The following is a 24534-nucleotide window of genomic DNA, read 5'->3' as shown; positions in this document are numbered from 1 at the left end:
TCTCAAAGCGATTTACATATAAAATACTGTAATTAAAAACAGTTTAAAAGTGGACACTTGTGGCAGAGACCCATTTATCCAGCTGGGAAAGCCCATTGGAACAGAAACATCTTCAGTTTTTTTGTGGAAAATGCAAGACAGTAAGGACCTGATATATCTGGACATGAATGCTATTCCACAGGGCAGGAGCAGCCTTACTAAAAGCCCTGATCTGAGATACTGTAGTAACCTGGTTCTAAGCTATATAGAACCTTTTATGTTAGTACCAACACCTTGAACTTGACCTGGTAGCAAATTGGTAGCCAGTGCACATCCCACAAGCGATGTTCTATGTTGGGGGTAGTTTGCCCCACAAGCAGCCTAGTTGCCTTCTGACATATAATCCTATAGATAGTACCAATATTCTTTTCCACACATGGCAGACAAGCCAAGAAAGAGAGGCTAGTGAGTTCTTGGCAGAGACTGGACTTGAACTGGGGTGTTTCTGACTTCAGAGCTCACTTTCTTAGGCAGTGATCATATTAATCTTTGGATTTAATTGTCTTTACAGCATTTACGGCTTTTTAGATGAGGCTGGGGAACTTTTTTGGTAGTCTGGGGGCCACATTCCCCTGAAAACAATCTTTCAGGGGCCACATGGCAGTAGTAGGTGGGGCCAGGAGCAAAAATGTATAGAGCCATGGATTACCTTTGTGCAGCAGGGCACTTTCCAGCCATGCAAAGGCCAGTGCATCTCACCACTGAGAAAAGCAAGAGACTTAGTCATAGTTCAAGGACATGTCCCAGTCGGGTACCAGCACTTGAGGAAGATGCAGAGTGCAGAGAGTGGGAGGGATGATGTCTGGAGGGAGTCCAAAAGCCGGATAGACAGGACTAGAGGGCTGCATTTGGTACTTGGACCTGAGGTTCCCCACCTCTTCTTTCAAAGCATGTCTGCGTTTGGGGGGCCCTTCTGCTCCCCCCAATTCTGCCCTGATGACACCACTGCTCTTAGCTACTTGGCTGCATCAACTGTCAATTACACGGTTCTGCTACATGTGCACAATTTTTGTGCAGGTTTCAGAATGCAGATGCTGCTGGCAGGGCATGTCGATGGACTGAATTGGGTAAAAAAAAATCCCAGCACAGAGTTCGCGACCCTGAGTCGAGAGCCTCAGCTGCAGAAGGTTTGATCGACTGCCAGGGCAGGGTGGCGTAGCAAAGGCCCTGCATCGAGGGGGATGGTTGAGCGTGCTGAATTGTACTTGGACAAAATGCCGCCTAATTTGTATGGTCCACTCCAACACCACACACACACACACACACACACACACACACACACAGCCCTGAGCTTTCACAGCTTCTGTATAAGCAAACGCTCTCAGTGGTTCCAGTTACAGATAGATAGCCGTGTTGGTCTGCCATAGTAAAAACAAAAAAAAATTCCTTCCAGTAGCACCTTAAAGACCAACTAAGTTAGTTATTGAAGAACTAACTTAGTTGGTCTTTAAGGTGCTACTGGAAGGAATTTTTTTTGCTCTCAGTGGTGTCGTGTCCCGAGCCCCAAGGAGGCATCATGGAGGGGCTGCTCAGACCAGAACAAGGGTTGAGATGAGTTAGAGGAGCTATCATTGGTGACCCATTGGTGACTCCTCCTCTGCATCACACCACCGTCCCCAGGAAGTCTCCCCGGGATTCAAGACACCTTGGGACTCTCCTCAGACCGCACCTCCTATCTAGGCCACACCCCTCACTGACTATGCTCCACCCCTTCCTTGAGTGTTTTTGCTTGGCTGGAATGTGTCCTTGATGAACTATGGTAATGCCTCTTGCTCTCCTGGATGGAGAAACCTCTGGCTTTTCCATGACACTAGCATAATGGGCAATTTGTTGTTTAGTCGTTTAGTTGTGTCCGACTGTTCATGACCCCATGGACCAGAGAACGCCAGGCACCTCTGTCCTCCACTGCCTCCCGCAGTTTGGTCATAATAATGGGCAATACCAAGAGCCATATCCATTGCCCTGTCTGCTTTTGCTTCTGGCCCCCACCAGTGGCATGTGGCCCCTGGAAGATTGCTTTGGGAGGTGATGTTGACCCTTGACCTGCAGAGCAGACACATTCTATCGGCCTTTATCTAGACACACCCTGCCCATCGGCTGTTATGCTTCCTAGCATTTTGTTAAGGGACAGTATTGTTTTCCATTCTTTACATGACTACAGTCTTGTAAGGCCTGGGTTTGCTGCCCACAACCCTCCATTGCATTCCAACTGCACAGCCTCAATACTGCCAAAGTGTTGGGGCTGAAACACAGGAGTGGGGATTATTTAAGAACATGAAGAAGAGCTTGCTGATCAGACCCATGGCCCATCTAGTCCGGCATCCTGTTCTTACAGGGGCCAAACCAGATGCCTGTGGGGAACCCGCAAGCAGGACTTGCTCACAAGAGCATCGCTCCCCCCCTGTGGCTTCCAGCAACTGGGATCCAGAAGCATTACTGCCTCTGACTGTGGAGACAGAGCATGGCTCCAGTAGCATGGCTGGTAACCATTGATCGCTTTACCCACCATGATCTTCTTATAAAGCAAACCACCTTAGAAGTCAGTGTTCTGTGTGCTTACAATAGGCTCCTCACTTAAACCTCCAGCCCCTAATGCTTTCATGGCTCAGTAGGTCATGATAGTGGGGCCAGGGCCAGGGGGTACTACCCTGATCCAGCCTGGCCCATCTCATTGCTGTCATCTGGGCCGTAACTCATGAAGAGGCCTTCTGTGTCTGCCCTTTACTCTCCTGCCGAGCTGCATATGCTGGTTGAACCAGCAAGTGTATTCCAGGACGGACTGGATTCTGCCAGCACTAGTGGGGGCTTAAACCAGCCTAATGAGGCAACCGAGCTTTTTTTTTTCCTTGTTAGTTAATCTAATCAGTTATTGCAGTTGCTCTTTCTGGGAAGTTTGGTGCACAGGAAGAAACTTGTACTCTCGATAGATCTCGCTGTGCAGTGGGAGGGAATTTAATGTGTTTGCACACACACGCGCAACCCTTTCCCAGCCTGCACATTACGTCTCCAATATGTCCTCTGCGCAGCCATACGCTAATGTGGCTCCTTGGGATTTGATCCATAATTCACTCATTAGAGCACGCTGCCACGGCCGTTTGAAGGAATGACACCTTTTAGCACAGAAAGCCGTGATTTTTTATTTCCGGCTTGGCAGTTTTAATAAATTGCTTGCCATGGAGATTTGAATATTTATTCTCTATCCCCTCCCTCCCACCGCTTATCGCCCTCCCCAGCCTTGACAAGCGTTTTGTTGTTTTGTTATGTTTTTCTCATCTAGCTGTTTAATTTTGCAGGGGTGGAAAGTGGTGGGGGTGGGAGAGAAGAGGGAGAAAGCATTTTCTGGTTTATTTTTTTCTTTCTCCTCTCGGATGCTGACAGCTACGCTGGAGCGATGGGAGATGGAGGGGAGCCAACGGGGTTATTAGAGCTATTTATTTGTATTTCTGTGGCACCTGGAGGAAAGCCGAAACTCCCATTGCTCACAGAGATGTTGCCAGCATGTGAGCGAGGCTCTGCCGCTTCCGTGGTCTGGGTGGGTGCCACAGAGAGTGCTTCCTCCGCGCAACTGTCTCTGCCCCTTCCTGGCTGGCTGCTATCAGGTGTATGGTTCTCTCCCATTGTCAAAGGGCCCAGGATGAGAGCCTTGGAAACGGCCTTGTATCACCAGTTCAGACTGCTAGACAAATTTACAGAGGAGGAACCCATCAATGGCTACTAGCCAGGATGGCTTGACTCCTCCTCCATGGTCAGAGGCAGTAATGCTTCTGAATACCAGTTGCTGGAAGCCACAGGAGGTGAGAGGCCTCTTGTGCTTGGGTCTTGCTTGCAGATTTCCCATTCAGGCATCTGGTTGGCCACTGTGAGAACAGGATGCAGGATTAGGAGGGCCATTGGCCTGATCCTGCTGGCTCTTCTTACGTTCTTTCCTGGGCCAGCACTGTTCATTCTTCTGCTTTCCGAGTGTTCTTGTAGCAGGAGCGCTCTACCCCTGAGCTACGATCTCTCTTGAAATGTGCAGAAAGCAGGACAGAAGAAGAGTCTTGCTGGATTAGGCCATCTAGTCCAGCATGCAGTTCTCCCTGCAGCCATCCAGGTTCCTATGAGAAATTCACTAACAGGTTATGAAGGTAATAGGTTTTTATTCTTTGCATGCAAACCTCCAGAGGAGATGGAGGGTGAAAGAATTCACTCCAAGCCTCCATTGTACATAACAGTCCTGGGTCAACTGACAAGTTTTCATTAGTTCCTAATTAAAATCATATCAAAATCTGTCTTCCCAAGTCCCAAACCTCAGAATCAACCTTCTCAAGACTAAATTATTATTCTTTAATATGACCATCAATGCAGACATTTCCATTTGTGCTTTGGTTGTTTGCTTACGAAACCATTTAAAGACAGCTACCTGCAGTAAAATCAAACAATGAGAATACTGCAAAACTCAGTCTGCAAATGTATATTGAGCTGGCTTCATTCCATACTCCCTACCCCTGCCCCCCGTTCTGCCCACTCTAAGAAGAAGAAATACTTACAAAGTGGTCTGGGACCTGTCTCTCTATCCCTTTAACTTTTAAAATGTTTTAAGCTGCTTAGAGCAGCTCTGTGGCCAGGCTGCCACACAGTTTAAATATGTATAAAGGAATGAGGAGGCAGCCCCCTGGGTCCCTTTGTAAGTTCCTTGTGGACCTAGGCCCTTACCTACTCTGTTGAGTATGTGTCTTAATCCTCAAGTCGGCATTCATATCTGTGTATGGACCTGAGGAGAGTGGAATAAGAAAGCCTGCCCCAAATGTGGCTCAAACTAGAAGCCTCCCTGACCCTAGCCCACAGCAACACTTTGTAGTAGCCAGGTACCAAGTTAAAACAGTCCAAATTCCTGGTGAAATGAGAACGTCTTGAACATTGGCCTTTGGGAAGGGCATGGATGTTTGCCAACCAGCTGGTGAAACGAATATGGAAGGAACAGGATTACCAGGTCAGGAGCATCCCAGACCCTGAGATATCAGGGTGTAGACCTGAGACCTGAGAGCTCAAATAACACTGCAATAATAGGCTCAGCAATGCAGATCTGGGCCAACATCCTGGCTGCTGTGTTTTGCCCTAGCTGGCTTCTGAACATCATTTGCCGTTGTTGACAGCATTCATCTGCTTTTTGGGGCTCAGCAGACCCCTTTGAAGCCCTAGCTGGAAATAAAGTTAATGACTGATTTCAAAATGGCTCCGGTTTAATGTAAAAAAAGATGGATGTTATTGGTAGGCTGTTCCAAAAACACAGCACAACACAAAGACTGTTGGAGTACTTTGAGCCTCTCAATGTTAACTTAAATCCCTCGTTTTGTGCTGTCAGGAAGAGTAAACAGAAGAGAAGCAGAGGTGAAATACAGGATTCATAACAGGAGAGAACAAAAATCAAGAACAAAAAACGCTTTGGTGAAATACCATGTTCATAGTAAATATTAAAAGGGGTCTAGTGAACACCAAATAGCCTAGCCGCCCCAAAAAAGAACAACACAAATAAGAAATCAATGTTCCAAGTTTGCATTATGAGTGTCAACTCATAAGAAGTTACAAGAAGAGTCTGTCTGTTACAGCAGGCCAATGGCCCATCTAATTCAGCATCTTTTTCTCACAGTGGCCAACCAGATGGTTCAGTGAGAAGCCTACAAACAGGACCTGAGTGGCAACAGCACTGGCCCCTCCTGCAGTTTCCAGCAACTGGTATTCAGAGGCATACAGTACTGCCTCCCAACAGCAGAGGTGGAACAATAGCCATTGTATCTAGCAGCTATTGATAGCCTTCTCCTCCGTGAATTTGTCCAGTTCTGTTCTAAAATCTTCCAATTCTGGTGACAACATAAAGCTGATTTGGAACAGAATTAAACCCCTAGGGTAAAATTCCCCTTCACTTTGTTTCTTTTGGTGTGCACATGTATCCCTTGGTAGTACAAAAAAAATGAAATTCATGATAGAAGCAGAAGTTCCACTTTCCCCTTGGTTTCAGTAGGTGGTAGATTGGGGAATTTGATAGTTTGCAGATGCAGGACCACATGAGCATTCCTTGGGCCCTGTTCTCGAACCATTTTTCTACAGCATCTCCAGTGGTGCTTCGCCCACCCCTGTTCATGTCTATTGAGACTGTATGACTTAGTAGAGCTCGATGGGGATTGGGTCAGGAGGAGATTTTGGGTCACTTTGCTCAGGATCTGAGGTTGAATCTACTCCATTGGCAGTGCTGGTACCAAGGGCTTGATAGTCTTCTTCTTGGTCACAGCTAAAATTGAGATACCCAGAAGGTGGGAGGTGTACCAAGAATTATCCATGCAAAATTGATATTCTTGCATTACCGGGTTGGCGGGAAAATGCAACACATAATGGCAGAGTGTTGGAGGGTTTAGTGGACCATGGAAGGTGTGAAGCTGGGAGGTGTCCCTTGACCTTCTTTACTAACACTGAGGTATCTGGTGTTACACCCCTGGACTGCACATGATTTGTTCTGGCAGGGTGGTAGGTATAAAGAATGAAATGCTACCATCGATTTCCAATAATGTTTCATATCCAGTCCAGTATGTGTTGTCAGCCTGAGTTGTATGCAGTCAAGACCAGCCTGATGCCCTTCAGATGTTTTTGGACTACAGCTCCCATCCGCCTCAGCTAGCACAATCTGTGTCTGGGTTGTTGTTTTTGCTTGGCAGTTGTTGTGTTTGCATTTGAGAATGTCAGTAAAGGGCCATAGCTCAGTAGCAGAGCAATCTGCTTTGCATGCTGGGTTCAATCCCTGGATAGGGCTGGGAGAGAGAGGCTCCTGCCTGAATCCCTGGAGAACCTGCTGCCAGTCACTGTAGACAATACTGATCTGTATGGACCAATGGTCTGATTCAGTATAAGGTGGCTTCTTATATTCCTATTAAAATAAGTCCTTTATTCAGAACCACAAGGGCTAGGCTTTTTCTTTTTCTTTTAGGGAAGGGCTGTAGCTTAGTGGTAGAGCATCCCAGGTTCAATCCCCAATGGCATCTCCTGGTAGGGCTGGGAGAGTTCCCTCCCTGAAATCCTGGAAAGCTGCTGCAAGTCAGTGTGGACAACACTGAGCTAGATGGGTGGCCATGCGTCATGGATGCTTTAGATTAGATTCCTGCATTGCAGGGGGTTGGACTAGATGATCCTTCTAACTCTACAATTCTATGATTTTTTATTTTTTATTTTATTTTTTATTTTTTTATTTTTTATTTTATTTTTTTACAGTCAGTCTGATGCTTTGGTAGGTTAGATGGTGGTGGTGGAGCAGACCAGGGGGTGGGCAAAAGGTGTAATGTACCATAACCTCCATAGGATTTCAGAGAAATATTGTTGACCTATTGAGCAAAGCCGAGGGAGCAATGAGCAATTTTGGTTTCTCCTTAGAACATGTAACTCCTCTGAATTGCACCCCGGTGGGAAAAGCGGGCTGGCCCCCAAATCTACTTTTGTGCAGCTGGCATGCTGAAGGGTTGTGCCCGACCTGGAAATGCTGGAAGTTTTGAAGCCTAGGATTGGAAGATTGGGGAGTAGGCTGATGCCACTTTGAGAGCAGCATAGCCTGCCTGTGTGCTTCCTTTTGTGTCGATAAGCAGATTAAAGTTATCCTGCACTTCGCAGTGCTTTCTCCTCTGAACAAAAAATGAATCTTCTGAAGGTTATCTTGAACTTTGCAAACTTAAGTGTTTGGTGGAAAGAGAGATAAATGATCTGAGCTGATAACCCTTTTCAAAGGGGTTAAGACCCTCCCGACCACCACCGATTGCGTTCGTCCCTAGGTAGCTGATCCCAGCTCGCCTCCTGCAGTATCAGCCTTTGTTTATCTATTGGCCAACTGCTGCCAAAGTTCGGGAGTCTCATCAGGTCCTTCCGTGTCTGGGATTCTGCCTGCAGTCCGGAGAGAGACACACAAACAGAGGGCTGAAGTATCTTTCGGATTTTCCGTTGAGAGACCCACATGGGCTGCTTTTTGTTCTTCAAGGCATCGTAGGGTGCGCAGGATTTGCAGTTTCTCGCTTTGAAGGAAGGGGTCTTGAGAACGTGAGTAGGCCAAACCACAGTGGGTCTCTTGGGTCCAAGGTGGCGCATTGGGAAAACGGAGAGGCAGGGCACATAAGCAAGAGGCCTCCTGTGCTGTTTGTCCTCAGCAGTTTGTATTCTGAGGTACATTGCCTTTGAACATGGAGGTTCTATGTGACCGATAGCTGCTGCTGGACCTCTGAGGACCCCAGCTTGGTGGTAGAGCGCTTGCCTTGTGTTCAGTAGACCCCAGGTTTAACCTCCCTGTCTTTGGGACTGCCTGAAACCCTAGAGAGCGACCGCCAGTCAGTGTAGGCAAAACTGGGCTAGATGGACTGGTTGTCTGACTTGGTGGAAAGGAGCACCCTATGCCTCTGGGGTTAAATTCACACTGGTGTGCTCACTTCCATCTTCTTCAAAGCTACTGCAAGCCAACATCATAGGATGACTGCAAGATTTAGGAAGCTGCCTTATACTGAGTGAGGCCATTGGCCTGTCTTCCTCAGTATTGTCTACACTGACTAGCAATGGCTCTCCAGGGTTTCAGGCAGGAGTCTCTCCCAGCCCTAGCCGGAGATGCCATTGGGGATTGAACCTGGAATCTTCTGCATGCCACTGAGCTATGGTCCTTGATAGCAGAAAAAGCAAATTCTGTATCCCTTTTCACTTTCCTCACCCTCACCTGCATTGTTGCCTAACAGTTCCTTAACGACATCTAGGTTAGTGAATATTCCAGCATCTAGTGGCAATGAATTCCATAAGCTGATTATGCATTACGTGAATAAATACTTAGGCTTTTATCTGTCCTGAATACCCTGCCAATCATGGTTCCCTTTGGCTGGGTTACCCTGAATCTTCGAGAGAATAAACGAATCATTACTCTTTCTTTGGTCTCTGCGTCACTCATAATCTTTTATGAAGCTCTGCGTTGGTTTGATAAGATGCAAAGCTGCGCTGTGAAGGGTTCCCTGTGTTCAGCCAACTTATGCTGAATGGGAGTTGGACCAAAAAACCCCCCTGAAGAGATGCAATTTGGCCACCAGCTTAGTGGAAGCGCTCCCCCCCCCCCCGCAAGAGGTCATACCTTTTTCATGAAAGTTGGCTGTGATTTAGTTACTTTTAGAAGAAATAATTTTGCCAGAGGCCCTTGAGGTGCTTTGCAATTATAATCAGATGAGAGAAGCAGTTACCCAGGGCCACCCAAATCTCAGTCCAAGCCTCTCATGTTCTTAAGAACTGCCATGCTGGACGGGTCCAGAATTCTAACTAGTCAGATTCCTCTGGGAAACCCCATAAACAGCATATGGGGGTAACAGCCCCCCACCAGTTCTGCATCCCTAACACTGAGTATTCTGAGATTTACTGCAGAATTTGCATTTACTTGTCACCCTTTCCTGTGTTTCTGAAGTCCACAGCTGCAACTGTGATTCCTGTATTTCAAGGGGTTGGGCTAGATGACTCTTTAGGTCTCTTCTAATTCTACAAATTCTATGATTCTGTGAGTGTGGGTGCTTATATGGCCAAAACAAAGCACACACACACACACAAGTAAGTATTGGGAAGTTTGGGGGAACCCCAGCATTTTCAGAAGTACAATAGATATGTGGGTGGGGTAGGGGGAAAATTCCTAAGCAGGGAGGGAAGCCAACAGCAATCTGGTGATAAGTGAGCATGCTCAGTGACCCACAGAATGCTGATTGGCTGTTGGGTAAGTGTGTGTGGAATGGAATGCTTGGACGAGAGTGCACTTGGCTGGGAGGAATCCTGCACAGGGGCACCCCATGCAGCAACCTTTTGTCACAGCTCCCACTAATTATTCCTGATTTAGACAGTTTTAGAGCAATTTCCCATGCATTCGCTCAGACCTTTGTATGAGTCCAGGATTTCCAACAAGGGCAAGTAGATATTTTTGAGAAGCTCACGGGCCACAGCAAGGATGCAATGACCATTCCTTCTTGTTTCTCCCCAGGTCCCTGAGGCATAGTGCCCCTGGCCACGTAGGTTCTGTTTAGCAAACATAATGGGTCAGACAGCTATCTTCTTGGCTTGATATTATAGTGCTTGGAGATTCCATATTGTGATGCCCTCCAGATGTTGTTGAACTCCAAATTCCATTATCTTTGACCATTGGCTATTCTGGCTGGGGGCTGATGGGAGATGGAGGCCTCATCTGCACTACACATTTAAAGCAGTATCATACAACTTTAAACAGCCATGGCATTGTAGGTTTGTAGTTTGCTGAGAGTTGCTAGAAGATCCCTATTCACTTCTCAGAGCTATAGTTCCCAGAGTTCTCTGTGAAGATGGATAGATAGTTAAACTGTAGCTCTGTAGCGGGAATTGGGGCCTCCTAACAACTCTCAGCACACTTAACAAACTACAGTACCCAGAATTCTTTGGGAGAAGCTGTGACTGTTGAAAGTGGCACGATACTGCTTTAAATATATAGTGCAGGTAGGGGCTGCATCAAGGCAGGCTGGGTACACAGTCATGAGAAAAATGAGCCATCGCTATCAGTGGTGTTATCCTCCCAAGTCCCTCTTCTGATCCATAAAAGCACCAGTGCTTCAGTTTTTTCAGCTTAGAACGTGCCGAAGTGGGACAGGAGAAAGCTTGGAGCAATATTGTCTTCTTGAAGAGAGATTTGCGGGGGTGGGGGGTTGCTGCTGCAGCAGCTGCTGAGTGACTTTACACATAACCTGGATAATTGTTTTGTTTGAAGTTTTAAGTCGTGCTCTCTCTCTTTCTGTTTCTGACTCAATCAGAAAGGTGTTAGAAGCACCTGTGTGGGTAGGAGGGCACGCGTCTCTAAAAAATACCCTCTGCATCAAAGGAGGAAGGGATCCCACTTATCTTGTGTAAGGGATGTGCTGTTTTTGTCGCTGCTGTTTTTGCATCCTGCCTGGAACATAAGAAGTTAAGAAGAGCCTGCTGGATCAGGCCAATGGCCCATCTCATCCAGCATCCTGTTCTCGCAGGGGACAACTAGATGTCCCAATGGGAAACTCACAAGCAAGACCTGAGCGCAAGAGCAAATCTCCCCTTCTGTGGTTTCCATCAGATGGTATTCAGATGCATTGCTGCCTTCGACTGTGGGAGGCTTTAAATAAGATTGGACAAATGCATGGAGCAGAAGGCTATCCAGGGCTGCAAGCTACAGTGGCTACGTTCTGCCTCTACTGTTGGGAGTTAGTGTGCCTCTGAATACCAGTTGCTGGGAATCACAGGTGGGGAGAATACTCTTGGACTCCAGTCCTGCATGCAGGCTTCCCAGTTGAGGCATCTGCTTGGCCACTTTAGGAACAGGATGTTGGGCTAGGATGGGCCTTTGGCCTGATCCAGCAACGATCCTCTTACACTTTTCAGCTGCTTTTTCTTAGTAATTGTTATGATGACCCTGCAAAAGAGGTCAGCAACTTTATTCCCATATTGTAGATGGAGGAGTTGAGGCTGAGAAAGGAGGGGGCCTTGTCTAGGACTACCTATTGAGATTCCAGCTGGGGGGACTTTTGACAGTGTTACGCCAACTGACCCTGCACTATCCCTTGGCTCCGTTTCCACCTAGCTTTTTGGAAAAAAACAAAACAACAGAAAACCTTGGAAGTGCTGTGTTTTGAATCTTCTCTGTTTGCTCTAAAAAATTGCCCCTCATCTTTCATGCTTAAATTATTTTGCTTGTAGCTGTACTGTATCATTTTTCTTGTTAAATCATTCCTGTGCATCCATACTCCTCTCCTGTTATGACAATATGGGCAGCCCTGTTGCCTGGGGCTGATGTGAGCTGGAGCCCAAAATGGCCATGCTGGCCCAGGGCTGATGGGAATTGTAGTCCAAAACAACTGGAGAGCACCAGGCTGGCAACGGTGTATTGCATGAGGTCATGTGGGGCAAAGCACAGTACCTTGATATATCTCCCAAACTCCTGTTTTGGCAACTGACATAGTTTGTCATCTCCCAAGTGATGCCGTTGGTTCTTAAGCCAATATTGTGATCCTCATGTTATTGGCTGCCTACAAGCTGAGGCTGTAAGATCAAAGTGTGCCACTTTGTTCAGTACATAAACCTGAAACGTGTGTGCTATTCACTTGTTGACTGTCCCTGTGCCTGCATGTTTTGCAGGACAAGGCAGTAGAGAGGGCTACCCTGCTTCAGACTGCGGGGGACAAAATTGCATTTGTTATTTAGATTTGTAGTCCATGTATTCAGAACAGGTTCAGAAAAAGGCAACCGAAATTATCAAGCAGGTGGAGCGACTCTCCTATGCGGAAAAGTTGTAGCATTTGGGACTTCTCAGTTTAGAGAAAAGGAGAGTAAGAGGCGATGTGGTGGAAGTTTGCAAAATAATGCCTGGCACAGAGGAAGCGGATAGAGAGAAGTTCTGCCTCTGACATCACGCTGAAACTTAGGGATGTGCAATGAAACTGCATGTTGGAAGATTCAGGGCAGGTAAAAGAAAGTTCTTCACTCGCTCCCACAGGAGGCAGTGATGGCCACCAACTTGGGTGGTTTTAAAATAGGATTAGACAAATTCATGTTAGAGAAGGCCATCAATGGCTACTAGGCACAGTGGCTCTGCTCTGTTTTCATGGTTAGAGGCAGTAATCCTTTTGAATCTGAAACCCTCAGTTGGGGAGAGAGCTCTTGTGCTTGGGTCCTGCTGGGCCTTATGTTAGTTCTTCAAACCTTGGCCATGTTGGCAGGTAGCCATTTCCAGTTGCCTTTGTATTGAGGTGTCATCCCACTTGCCTGATTCCCAGCTGGATGATAATTATTATGCTAGAATAATAATTGCAAGGCAAAACATGTCTCAGAACATCTATTTCTATCACGTTGAATCCTCTGTGGAGTTTCTTCTTCTTCTTTTGTATTTTTACTGACGTTGTTAAGCATATTTTGGATGTGTGGTAGGTGGGCGGGCAGGAAGGATAAGGGCTATTTGTGATGGCAAAGCTTGCTTCCAGAAGATAACATCTTGGTAGCTCATTGAAGAAAACGTCACTTCTCTTTGTCAGCTTTTTGTTCTGTGAGACAAGTCATCTGTGCAGGGATGGCCCAAGAAATTATGCCGCCTGAGGCCAAGGATAAGATGGCGACTTTCCCCATTACAGGGATGGAAGATGACCAGGCTGGCAGGTGGATGTTACTTCAGCTTCCTCCAATACACCAGAGGGCAGGAGACAGTGACCACATTCACACCACATATTTGAAGAGCTGTCATACCACTTTCAAGAGTCCCGGCTTCCCCCCAAGGATTCTGGAGCTGAATCCTGTTAAGGGTGCTGAGAGTTGCTAGGAGACCCCTGTTCCCCTCCTGCTGCCACAGTTCCTGGAGTCCCCTGTGAAGAGGAATGAAAATCACTTTGGGAAAACGGAGGTGATCTGGCGGAATGAATGTTGCCTGATAAACACAGGACCTCTACAGAGCGGCTTTTTTGTGCTGTTGAAAACAGGCAGTCTTTGAACAGCTTCTTCATGCTTCTCACAGAATAAGTTCAAGGAGACGCTACAGATTAAGGCCTCCTTTTCACAGCCATCCCTGCCATTCTTGCCACATAATTGTGCTCATGGGAAGCTGCTGCTGCTGCTGATAATGCCACAGGTGAAAGGAGTAATACAAAAGGGTGATGACACATGAAGAATTCTTGCATTTTAATAGCTGTTTGCAGTGACATGCTAAAAGTCTGTGGACACAGAGTTGGTCATGCAACATCATGGATGTTTTAGTAGAGTTTTCTGCATTGCAGGGCGTTGGACTAGGTTATCCTTGGAGCACCTTCCAACTCTACAATTCTAGGATTTTATAATTGTATCCGTGTGTGTGTGTGTGTGTGTGTGTGTAAATAGAGGTCTTTGTACAACGCTCAGCACCCTTAACAAACAGTTCCCAGAATTCTTGGGGGTAGCCGTGACTGCTCAAAGTGCTGTCATGGTGCTTTAAATGTATGGTGCCACATGTATGGTGTACATGTGGCCTAGCTTAGGGAGGTTCGGAACAGGCATACACAGCTCTATCCACACCCCGACTCTCAGTATCTGCCACCTGAGGCCACAGCTTCACCCTGTCTCAGGGCAGGGCTGGCCCTGTGGAGAAGCTGACCCAACTCCCGAGTTTGCTCCAAGGCGTCTTTGGCATTAGGCAACCCTTTTGTCCTCCTTCCTTGAACCCAGTTATATGGGACAAACCAAACAGGGTTGTGCTTCTCCAGGAGGTGGGGAGAGCCCTCTTTCTGTAGCTTATCACTTAGTCCTTTCTTGTAAATGAGAAAGGTTCAGAAGGGTTTAAGTGATGCCGTTTTTCTGGTTTGGGGCCAAATGGAGGAAAGGGTAAGTTTTGAAATCTGTTGCAGAATTTGGAAGGTTGTGTACTTGGCTTGTGCAAGATTTATTTGCTCTTTCAGAGACCTTCAGGAACAAAGCCTGTTAAAATTTTCCCTTTGTGGAAGGGAGAAGAGCCCTCCTTTCTTCTTCCTCCTCCTGTGCATGACCGCCTTAAGCTGGATCAGCTGACATTGAGAGCCAGTGTGGTGTAGTGGTTAAGAGCGGTAGTCTCTAATCTGGGGAACCGGGTTCGTGTCTCCGCTCCTCCACATGCAGCTGCTGGGTGACCTTGGGCCAGTCACACTTCTGTGAAGTCTCTCAGCCCCACTCACCTCACAGAGTGTTTGTTGTGGGGGAGGAAGGGAAAGGAGAATGTTAGCCGCTTTGAGACTCCTTAAAGGGAGTGAAAGGCGGGATATCAAATCCAAACTCTTCTTCTTCTTCATTATTGATCCCCACCCCAAGAACATAAGATGAGCCTGATGAATCAGGTCAAAGGGGACTCATATAGTCCAGTGTCTTATTCTCACAGGGGCCAACCAGATGCCTGTGGGAAACTCACAAGCAGGATTGGAGCACAAGAGCCCTCTCCCCTCCTGTAGTTTCCAGGAGCTGGTATCCAGCATCATTGCTGCCTCCAACTGAAGTGCAACAGCATAGCCAAAATGGCTACTAGCCATCGACAACCCTCTTCATGAATTTGCCCCATCCTCTTTTAAAACAGTACAACTTGGTGGCCAACACAGCCTCCTGTTGGAATTGAGTCCCATAGTTTAACTGTGCACTGCATGAAGAAGCACTTCCTCTCCATTTCATTTTTAGGCCCAGTGTTCCACCATAACTAAAAAATAAATAAATTACAGGTGGACAGTATGGAGGCTTATAACCTAATAATAATTATAGACATGCAAGAAAAATAGAGGGAGGGGAAAGGGGGCATTTTCAGAATTGATGGTTGCTTATGCATCAAATAGACAACGATTTGGGAAGCAAAAGCAGTGGCTTTGGGGGGGAATCTGTAGTATTTTGTCCCACAAACACACGCATAAACGCTGCAAATGGTGATTATTATTTTTTGGGACCCCTGTCTCCTGCTGTTTTACTATCACCAATTCTTTTTTTAAAAGCAGGGTTGTTTCACACCCTGGGAATAGTTACAGCTATTACTAAACCATGCGGTGAACAGGATGTTGTTGCGATGACAATGATGTACATCAGTGTCCCCCATCCTGGGACTCTCCAGATGTTGCTGGACTCTGATTACTAGTCTTAGCCAGTACGATCTGTGGATAGGGACAGTGGGAGTTGTGATGCAGCAACATTGGGAGGGCACCAAGTTGGGGAACACCCTATCACAACATAAGAATGTAAGAGGAGTCTCGCTGCTGGATCAGGCCAGGGGCCCATCTATTCCAGCATCCTTTTCTCTCAGTGTCCAGCCAAAACAAAACAGTCATCTATCTTATGAAGGTTGGATCAGATAGTGTTGCTATTCAGAATATGGCTCAAGGAAACTGGGAGCATTGATGGCAGCATGCCTGGCCCCAAGACCTCTTGGCCGCTGAGTGGGCGCAGCTCAAGAGAAACTTCTCCTCAGCCATGATCCATTAGGATAGTGATCCTAAAATAAATGAGAGCCTGCCTTTGGCAAGTTCCCGTTTCAGTGGTGCTCACCCAGGAGATCTGTTCTCCTAAGAGGAGCCTGCTGGGTTAAGTCAGTGGTCCTTCTAGTCCAGCATCCTGTTCTCACAGTGGCCAACAAGATGTCCATGTGCCAGGCCTTAGTGCCACAGCAAGTCTCCCTCTCCTGTGGTTTCTTGTAACTGATTCTCAACAACATACCACCTCTGACTGTGGAGGTAGAGCACAACCACCAGGGTTTTTGCTATCATAGCCAACTTTATTGCTGGGATAGCTCAGCTGGTAGACCATGAGACACTCACTCTCAGGGTCTTGGGCAAAAGATTACTGCATGGCAAGGGGTTGGACTAGATGACCCTTCCAACTCTACAATTCTATGATTCTGTGAAGTTTCTTGCCAACCAGGATGCCTGTGGGATGATGTCACAGTAAAGCGCAGCCTGTCTGATGACTGCATGCTGATGTCACTGAGGGCAAGTGAAGCAGTGCTGCTTTCTCTCTCTGCCCTTAAGTGACTGCTTTTCCGTCCTTTGACATGGCACCCAGAATATTGCCTGAGGGAGGCATTTGGGAGAAGGTGCCTCAGCCCTAACATACGCATTTTTAAAATTCATAGTGTAGAATTATTTTTCAAATCAAACTTCCATTGTGCTAGCCAATGGCCGTGACATCATCCATAACTAAATATACAACAAAACCACAACCGAATCTAACAGAAACCTTTCTTACAAGGACAGATAAAATAGAGGGGAGTCGCATATGGATTGTGTGAATTAGATCTCCAAGTCCTCTTTACAATTAACGGCTAACTTATCTAAATTCTTTGTCCTTATCTTCCTAGCTGCCAAGAGCATAGAGAGTGACTTTATAAGTTGTAAAATCGTTGGCATCACTCGGCAGCCACTTTCTGCTGCAGTTAAGTTGGTTTCCTGCACAAACAAAGGTCTGGATTCTTTTTCTTTGTGAAATAATCCTGCCTCCAATCCTTTCTTTATTTGCCTGCAGAATAGCATTACCCTGGGCTGCTAACTAGCTGTACCTTTCTCTTTCTCCCCATCCTGCAGACCAGAGTGTATGCTACACTTTTTGCTTCCCCTCGCCTGCCCCATCCCTCCTTTTGAGCAGGAGAGCCTTTCTTGGAGCAGATTTAGCAGAATGGCCAGTTTGCTAATGCTGGTCATTTGGAAGCATCTGTCCGGGAACTGCAGCCCAACCTATGTAAGCTGGAGCACCTGCTCAGCTCCGCCGCAGACCCTTAAAGCGACACGCTCAGGCAGGTAGCCTTTATACAGCCTTGCGGTGGTGTGGCTTTCCTCATCGTGGCAGCTGGGACCTGCAAGCGCCCTAGTTCTAATTTGCCAGAGAGTGACTGGCAGAGATCAGAACAGACCTGGATGGTTAATTTGGAGGGTAGTGGGCTGTACTGCAAACAGTCATCCAGCCAGCAGTGGGGTTATATGCGGCAGGGCTGGCCCAGGGGCCTGCTTCCCTCGCCCTCTACTCCCCTGTTGTGCTTCTAATCAGCTCATTGGCATGTACAGACAAGTCCCCTCCACAGCCACCACTGTCACCAAGGGGCAGGACAACAGCCAGGAAAGAGGGTTTCTAAATGGAAGCTGTGTTCTGCTCAATTGCGCGTGCATAAGAGGAGAGGGTTTAGGGGATGGCAGACGGATGTGTTAAGAGCCGAGCAGGACGTGCCGCCATCGCTTTGACTGCGAAGAGACGGGTCCCTCGGTCTCCAAATGGCACATTAGACACACGGCTTGCGGTGTGGTGTTGGGAAGGAGGGGGCAGAGAGGATTGAATTTGCTTTTGTTTAAACGCCTTGGCTTCCAGGTAGTTTGGAAATCCCGAAAACTGCGGTTCAAATGAATCACCGCAAACAAGCGTGCCCGTGGAGCTCAGTTAGATTTGCACGCTGGCTGCCTTCCCTCCCTGAGTTCGTCCTGTTCCGCCCACTCCGTGTGTAGTTGGGGGCTATGTGTCTGCGGGGGCTGTAAAAATTATGTGCCGGCGGAACCTTAATGTTTTAGTATGCATAAATTATGCAAATTGAGCCTCTCTGCACAACTCTGCTCCTGCTAGTTATGGGGAGTGGAGCTCAAGTCCAGCCTTCTGACTAAGTGGGATCTTATCCAGCCACCCCTCTGGCATCCGAGGTTTGCCTGGTGTTGGAAAAGCCTGGCTGCTGGATCAGACCACTAGCTCAGTGGCAGAGCATCTGCTTGCATGCTAAAGGTCACAGATTCAATCCCAGGTGTCTCCAGGCTGGGCAGGAGAGAAACCCCCTGCCTGAAACCCTGGAGAGCTGTTGGCAGTCACTGTTGACAGTATTGAACTAGTTGGTTGGTTGGTTGATAGATAGATAGATAGATAGATAGATAGATAGATAGATAGATAGATTGATTGATTACATTTCTATCCCACCTAGAGGATCTCCAGGTTATTGCCTGGTTTTCACATGGTTCTCCTCCTCTTTGCTATCCTTACAACAACCCTGTGAGGTAGGTGAGACTGAGAGGTTGTGACTGGCCCACTGGCTAAGTGGGGATTTGAATCACTGGCATAGTGGGGGGGCCTGAGGGGGCTGTCGCTCTGGGCAGATTTGGGGGAGATTTGGTTGCTCCCTCACAACAGGCTCTTTCCCAACCTCAACCCTCCCTTCGCTCATATGAGATGTGCTGAAACCCCATAAAGTGCCATGGCTCAGTGGTAGAGCACGTGCTTTGCATGCAGAATGTCACAAGTTTGATCCCGGGCATCTCCAGGTAGGGCAGTGCAGAATTAAACTGTGGCGCTCGCTCTCACAGAAGACAGAATGTCCACCAACTAGGATGGCTTTAAAAATTGATTAGACAAATTCATCAAGGTTGTCACAGCAGCGTGCCAGTCAGTAATTCACAGCTGAAAGTTGGAGTTAACTCTTGGTTGAGTGTCAGGCCTAATGAGCAGAGCAGCTCATTCTCTGTGGTCTTACTCCATAAAAACCAGTCCCTTCCTCCCCAGGGCTTTCCCCCAACCATTGGAGACTGCGTCTGCGTGCAGCCAACCTCTCCTCCACCCTTTTAATGCCTCTTCTGGTTCTGGGACACACAGAGGAAAGGGGAGACACCTGTGACTCTTCACCAGCCTGACTCATCTCTGCCTCCCTCTTCCCATTACCCTTCTCCTGCTTCAGCTTCTGCCTCTGATTCTCTCTGCCATTGACTCTCCCAGCTCACTAAGCCCTGTTAGTTTTTCAGCTTTTGACACCTCCTCTTCCCAGTCTTTTCCCTCTTCTGCCTCTTCCCACTCATTGTTGTCCCACCACCATTCCCCGTGCTCTGAGCCTTCTTCCTTTGGTGGTTTCCCAGTGGGTTCCTTCCATCATTCCTCTGTGCCCAACCAGTCCATGGCAGAGGAGAAGCCTACTGATGGCTACTAGTCTTGGTGGGTGTGCCCTATCTCCACTGTCAAGAGGCAGCAAATGTTTCTAAATACCGGTTTCTGGAAACCACGAAAAGGGAGAGTGTTTTTGCCCTCTGGTCCTGCTTGCAGGCTTCTTTTGGATAGATACATGTTTGACCACTGAGAGAACAGGATGTTGGACTAGATGAGTGTGTGGCCTGATCCAGCAGCCAGGTTCTTCTTCTGTTCCTAGATGTGACCCTGCCCCACACCCATCCCCAACCTTACACGTCATTTTCAGTGTTAGAAACTGAGATATGAAAGCTAGGAGCTTAAGCCTAGGTTATGGGTGCAACAACGGAATGTCTAGGTGCGCTTTTTTAAATAACAAGAATACAAAGCTGAAAATGAATGAACTGCAGCTAAAATATTATCTTCATTTTTCACATGCTCTAGTCCTTCCCCTGCCCATCCATATTCTTAAGGGAGTCTCTTCTCCAGTCTTCAGAGAGTAGCTGGAAATGGGGAGGCAGAAAAAGCTCCTCCTTTCTTTCCACTCTGCAGTTTTAATCTGAAATCTCAGGCGCAATACTGCGCCCAGAGCTCAGAAACTGCTCACACTAATGAAATTCCCTGTCGCAAAATGCACCTAGAACAATGGGAGTTTCAGACACTGGTCATTTCCCCAGCCCTTGCCTACTTTCCCATTGTTTTAGGATTACCTCTGGCAAGTTTCCGGAGGATCTGTATCTTGAGGAAATGAACAACATGCACCGGAGTTATGGATTGCTATGACATGCCATGACCCTTTGGGTTAAAGTGGATCGACTGTAAGTCAAATAAATATAGACTCAATAAAACCATTGCTCTCCTAGAGGCAAAAAACCATGCCCCCCCCCAGCTCTTTTTCTCCACCTAGCCTGAGTGGCTGTTTTCCTTCCAAGGACTTTGGGGACAGGAGGGACGGCCGCCATCACCTGCATGCTAATTTTGGGTCTTGAGTGCTGGAGCTGCTATTGATTTTCGGAGGTATAAAAATAAATCTACTGTTAAACTGCTGATGTCTTTACTATATCCCCGTTTAGCTGCTATAGCACACTGCGTGGCAACAGACAAAAAGTCCCCCAGGCTGTCTTGGGGAGTGAGGGAGCCGTTAAAAAAGTTATTAGCCTTCTTAGAAAAAAGAGAAAAGGGAGGGAGGAGGATCATCATCCTAAAACTGAGTCACAAGGGAGCCCGCCTGCTGAGCTTGGGTTTTTTTCGGGGGGGGGGTTCGCAGCGAGAGCTGACTCCAGGTATCGAAAGAAGCCTTCCCTAACGCTCTGAATACTTTGGACCACAACTCCCATCAAGCCTGGGTCTGATGGGAGCGGTGGTCTGAATCAGTGGTACCTAAAGTGGGCTATGGGATAAGAGGCAAGAGGGTGGCAGGGGGGAAGTGGAAGCGTGTTAATCGCTTATTTATGATTGACCAGGTGAGAGCTAGAGCAAAACACCTTCCTTCCTTTGTATTTGAAATTCTACTTCTCCCATTGCTTTCAAAGCTATTCCCTTTGGTCATGTTTGTTTGTATTTACAATTCTGAGCTGTCACAATTATTGGTAATAGCTATTGATTTTCTGATCAATTAGCTGCATTACATTTGTGATAGATGGACATTTGTGCATGTTTGTTGAGCACTTATATAGAAATACTTAATCCTATAAATTTCCTTCACCCTTACACTTTCATTAGGAAGGATGCTTTAAAGTATTTTTCAAGCAGTATCTGGTGTCACTGGATCAAGTTCAATTTTATTGAATTAATTAAACTGAATAGTTTTAATTGGGATTTTGAAACGATGCACAATTTTTACTGTTTTGAATCGGAATCGTAGAGTTGGAAGGGATCACAAGGGTCATCTAGTCCAACCCCCTGTAATGCAGAAATCTTTTGCCCAACATACGGCTCGAGCCCGCAACCCTATAAACTGAGCTATAAATTTTATTGTGTTATAATCTTTCTTAGTGCTTCGCTAAAGAACCCGTGAATCTATGAGAGGTGACCATGGAACTGCTGCCTAAAAACCACCAATGAAGGAGAGCCCACCACCTTCTGAGGGGGTCCAAAAGCTCTTACTCTCAGAGAGTTCTTTCTAATGTTCAGTCGGCATCTCCTCTCTTGTCTTTTGAATCCATTGGTTTGGGTCCTTCCCTCTGGAGCCACAGAAAACACATCCATCTCCCATGTGACAGCCCTTCAGAGGTAGTACTGTACATTGACATCATGACACAAGTAGCTTTGCCCTCCATGAATATGTCTAGCCCCCTTTTAAATGCATCCAAATAACTGTGAGAAAGCTATCTGTGGGAGAAGTGGCTTTGTATGTTCAAGACGGTAAAAAAGTGTCAACTATCAATTTCCCTCGTTGAGGTTAAGGAAAAGATCACTGGATGCTTGCGCCACTTAAAGCCCATCTTGACTCCACGTTGCCGTGAAGGCCCCTCCGAGTGCCATTTTAACTCTGTATCCCATCAACCTGAGATCTCTGCATGTTTGGAAGTGATTTAGAGTGCAGTGAACAACGCTCAAGTGTACTGGAGTGCATTACCCAGCTTCTTTCTGCCTTTAACTGCCGCCTGGAGAACTATTGCATTGTTTAACTTTCCTGGAAGGAATAAGGCAGTTTTGACTACTGCTAGTGGGGGGGGGGGGAGCCTTGATGGGTGAAGGCTGGGCAGTTGCTTGGGGGGGGGGGGCTTGCTCAGCCAGGTCCCTCTTTGAGTCTGGGGGCTGCTGCCATTGATGCCACAAGCTCTGATGTGTGTGGGTCTGTGTCAAATTTGACCCTACTTGAAGGTCGGTGTCCTGTCCTGTGCACATCAGTGGTTGTGAGAATGCCTTAAAGCTAAGCTTGCTGATCTGTCTCTTTCTGTCCACAGATGTTGCAGCTACGTTTTGCCAAGGGAGGGGTGGCCTTCTTGGCCCTCAAGCGGCTCTCGCTATGCCCTGCTGCTTTCCACAGCACCCAGCGCGTCGAATACAAGCCCATTAAGAAGGTGATGGTGGCCAACAGAGGTGAGTTGGGGCTAGGGCTGGGGCTTTGGTGGGCGGGAGCTGTTGGGGACCCTGACTCCTGTGCTAAGCCATTCTCATTCCCCATCAGGATCTGTGCCACCCTCCCCCTTTTGATGTCCAGAAGACACCTCTCCCCAAAAGGAGCCATAACATTCACCTAGAAGTCTCTGTCTAGTTCCTTGGCCCCTTTGTCATTCCAGATCAGAGACTTCAGCAACACAGAGGCCAGACTCCAGTGGCACCATGGCCACCTCTGTGCACAGCCAAGGCTGGAGACTCCATAAGAGTGGAGCTCCAGTGCTGTTTCAGTAGCAGTCAGCTTCAGACTGAGCTGCAGCACTAGCTCGGTTGCTAGCTGCTCCTTCTGTGGGAGGAGCCTCTTCCATTTAAAGTGGGGGGCAACCTGCTTCAGCACTCATTGACCCTGAAGAGGCTGTGGTTCTATTAGGGCAGCACAGCATCCTCAGGTTTCAGAGGCAGCAGCACAATTGTTTCTCTTGCAGATGTGCTTCTGGTTGGCTTGATATGTCTGAGTCTGGCCCTCCCTCCCTCCAAATCCCCAGCCACATCCCTAGGGCCATGACAGGAATGCTGGTTCTTGCATGTTCCCGGGGTTATGCACCAAACCCTGCAAACCGATGCCAGCCTTGAACACTGATTAAACCCTGACGTCAGGGCAGTATATGAATTATAGAGATAACAAATAATACATAAAAGAGTCCTGGAAGAGGCATTTCATTGTGTGTGAGGAAAAAAAAGGTGCATCTCCTTCAGGACATTTGAAAATTAAGGTGTAGGCAATGCTAATTACTAGGTTGTCATCAGGGCAAACTATATTTTAATTACTGGCTCTAAAAGTGTTTTGGCTTATCTTAATTATTTTTAAGTTTGTTTTTATTATTTTGTGTTTTATGATGTTGTTTTAAATGTTGTAAGCTGCCTCAAATCCCTACTTCAGAGAAAGGTGGGATGTAAATGCTTTAAATAATAGTAACAACAGCAATAATAGAATTGCAGAGTTACAAGGGACACAAGGGGTCATCTAGTCCAACCCCCTGGTATTTGAAACTAGAGAATCCCTGACAGATGGTCATCTAAACCCTTTATATATATTTTTTAAAAATAATTTTATGTTACAAAAAAACATTATAACCATACTACCACAAAATATAATTGAGAAATATAAATTACATACATCAATATTTTGTATGTTATTTGTTATTTACCGCCTTATTTCCTCCCAAACATTCCATACAAAACACACACACACAAAAATAATAATGATAATAATGAAAATAAATATTTCCCCCCTTTTATCTTACAGAATCTTTTCTTCAATTTTGACTTCCTGTCAAGTCCCTTCGCATATGTTTTATTTTACAATTGAATGTACACAAAACAATAAACCTTTCTATATAAGTTTTCCAATACATTCAGAAAGCATAATAAATCCTTAATTGTTATCCACCTCCTTTTACTTCCTTTGTCACTCAAATGCTAGCACGGTGTCAAAACTATTATTGTATTTTTGAACATATCTTCTATAACCATCCCATTTTTCCGCATCTAACCCCTTTATAAAACCCTCCAATGAATGAAAGTCCACCATTTTCTGAGGGAGTCCATTCCACTGTCAAAACAGCTCTTACCATCAGAAATTTATTTCAAAGGTCTAGTCTGAATCTCTCTTTTTTTTCTGGGGCTACAGAAAAAAAGCTTGCTCCATCTTCCATGTGGCAGCCCTTTGGGTGTTTGGAGGTGACTATCCTATCATCTGTACTGCAGGCCAAACATAACCAACTCCCTTAACTGTTTCTCATAAGGCTTGATTTCCAGACCCTTGATCATCTTGGTCACCCTCCTCTGCACATGTTCTAGCTTGTCAATATCCCGCTTAAACTGTGGTGCCCAGAACTGGACACAGGACTCCAGGTGGGGTCTGACCACGGCAGAGTAGAGCAGCACTGTTAATTCTCTAGATCCTGGACACTAGACTACCCTTGATAGAATAGCACTAGCCCTTTTTACTGCTGCATAAATAATAATAATAATAATAAT

The 24534-nt window shown here is 46.7% G+C and overlaps 1 protein-coding gene across 7 annotated transcripts in view; it reads left to right on the top strand.

The window, feature by feature from the left end:
• Window positions 1–24534, top strand: part of PC (pyruvate carboxylase) — a 250399-nt gene that overhangs the window by 40175 nt on the left and 185690 nt on the right. For 4 of the 7 annotated variants that reach the window (XM_081892242.1, XM_081892239.1, XM_081892241.1 and 1 more), the window contains exon 3: window positions 22341–22476. In XM_081892242.1, coding sequence (XP_081748368.1) covers window positions 22341–22476 — 136 coding nt within the window. Of the gene's footprint in view, window positions 1–7864; window positions 8043–8069; window positions 8092–16554; window positions 16607–22340; window positions 22477–24534 lie in introns of those variants that run through there. The other 3 variants (XM_081892243.1, XM_081892244.1, XM_081892238.1) reach the window with 3 other exon arrangements.

Source organism: Podarcis melisellensis, assembly GCF_964234715.1.
Source record: "Podarcis melisellensis genome assembly, chromosome: 16".
Lineage (NCBI taxonomy): Eukaryota > Metazoa > Chordata > Lepidosauria > Squamata > Lacertidae > Podarcis > Podarcis melisellensis.
Note: the sequence above shows the minus strand (reverse complement) of the source record. Positions and strands in the feature narration are given on the sequence as shown.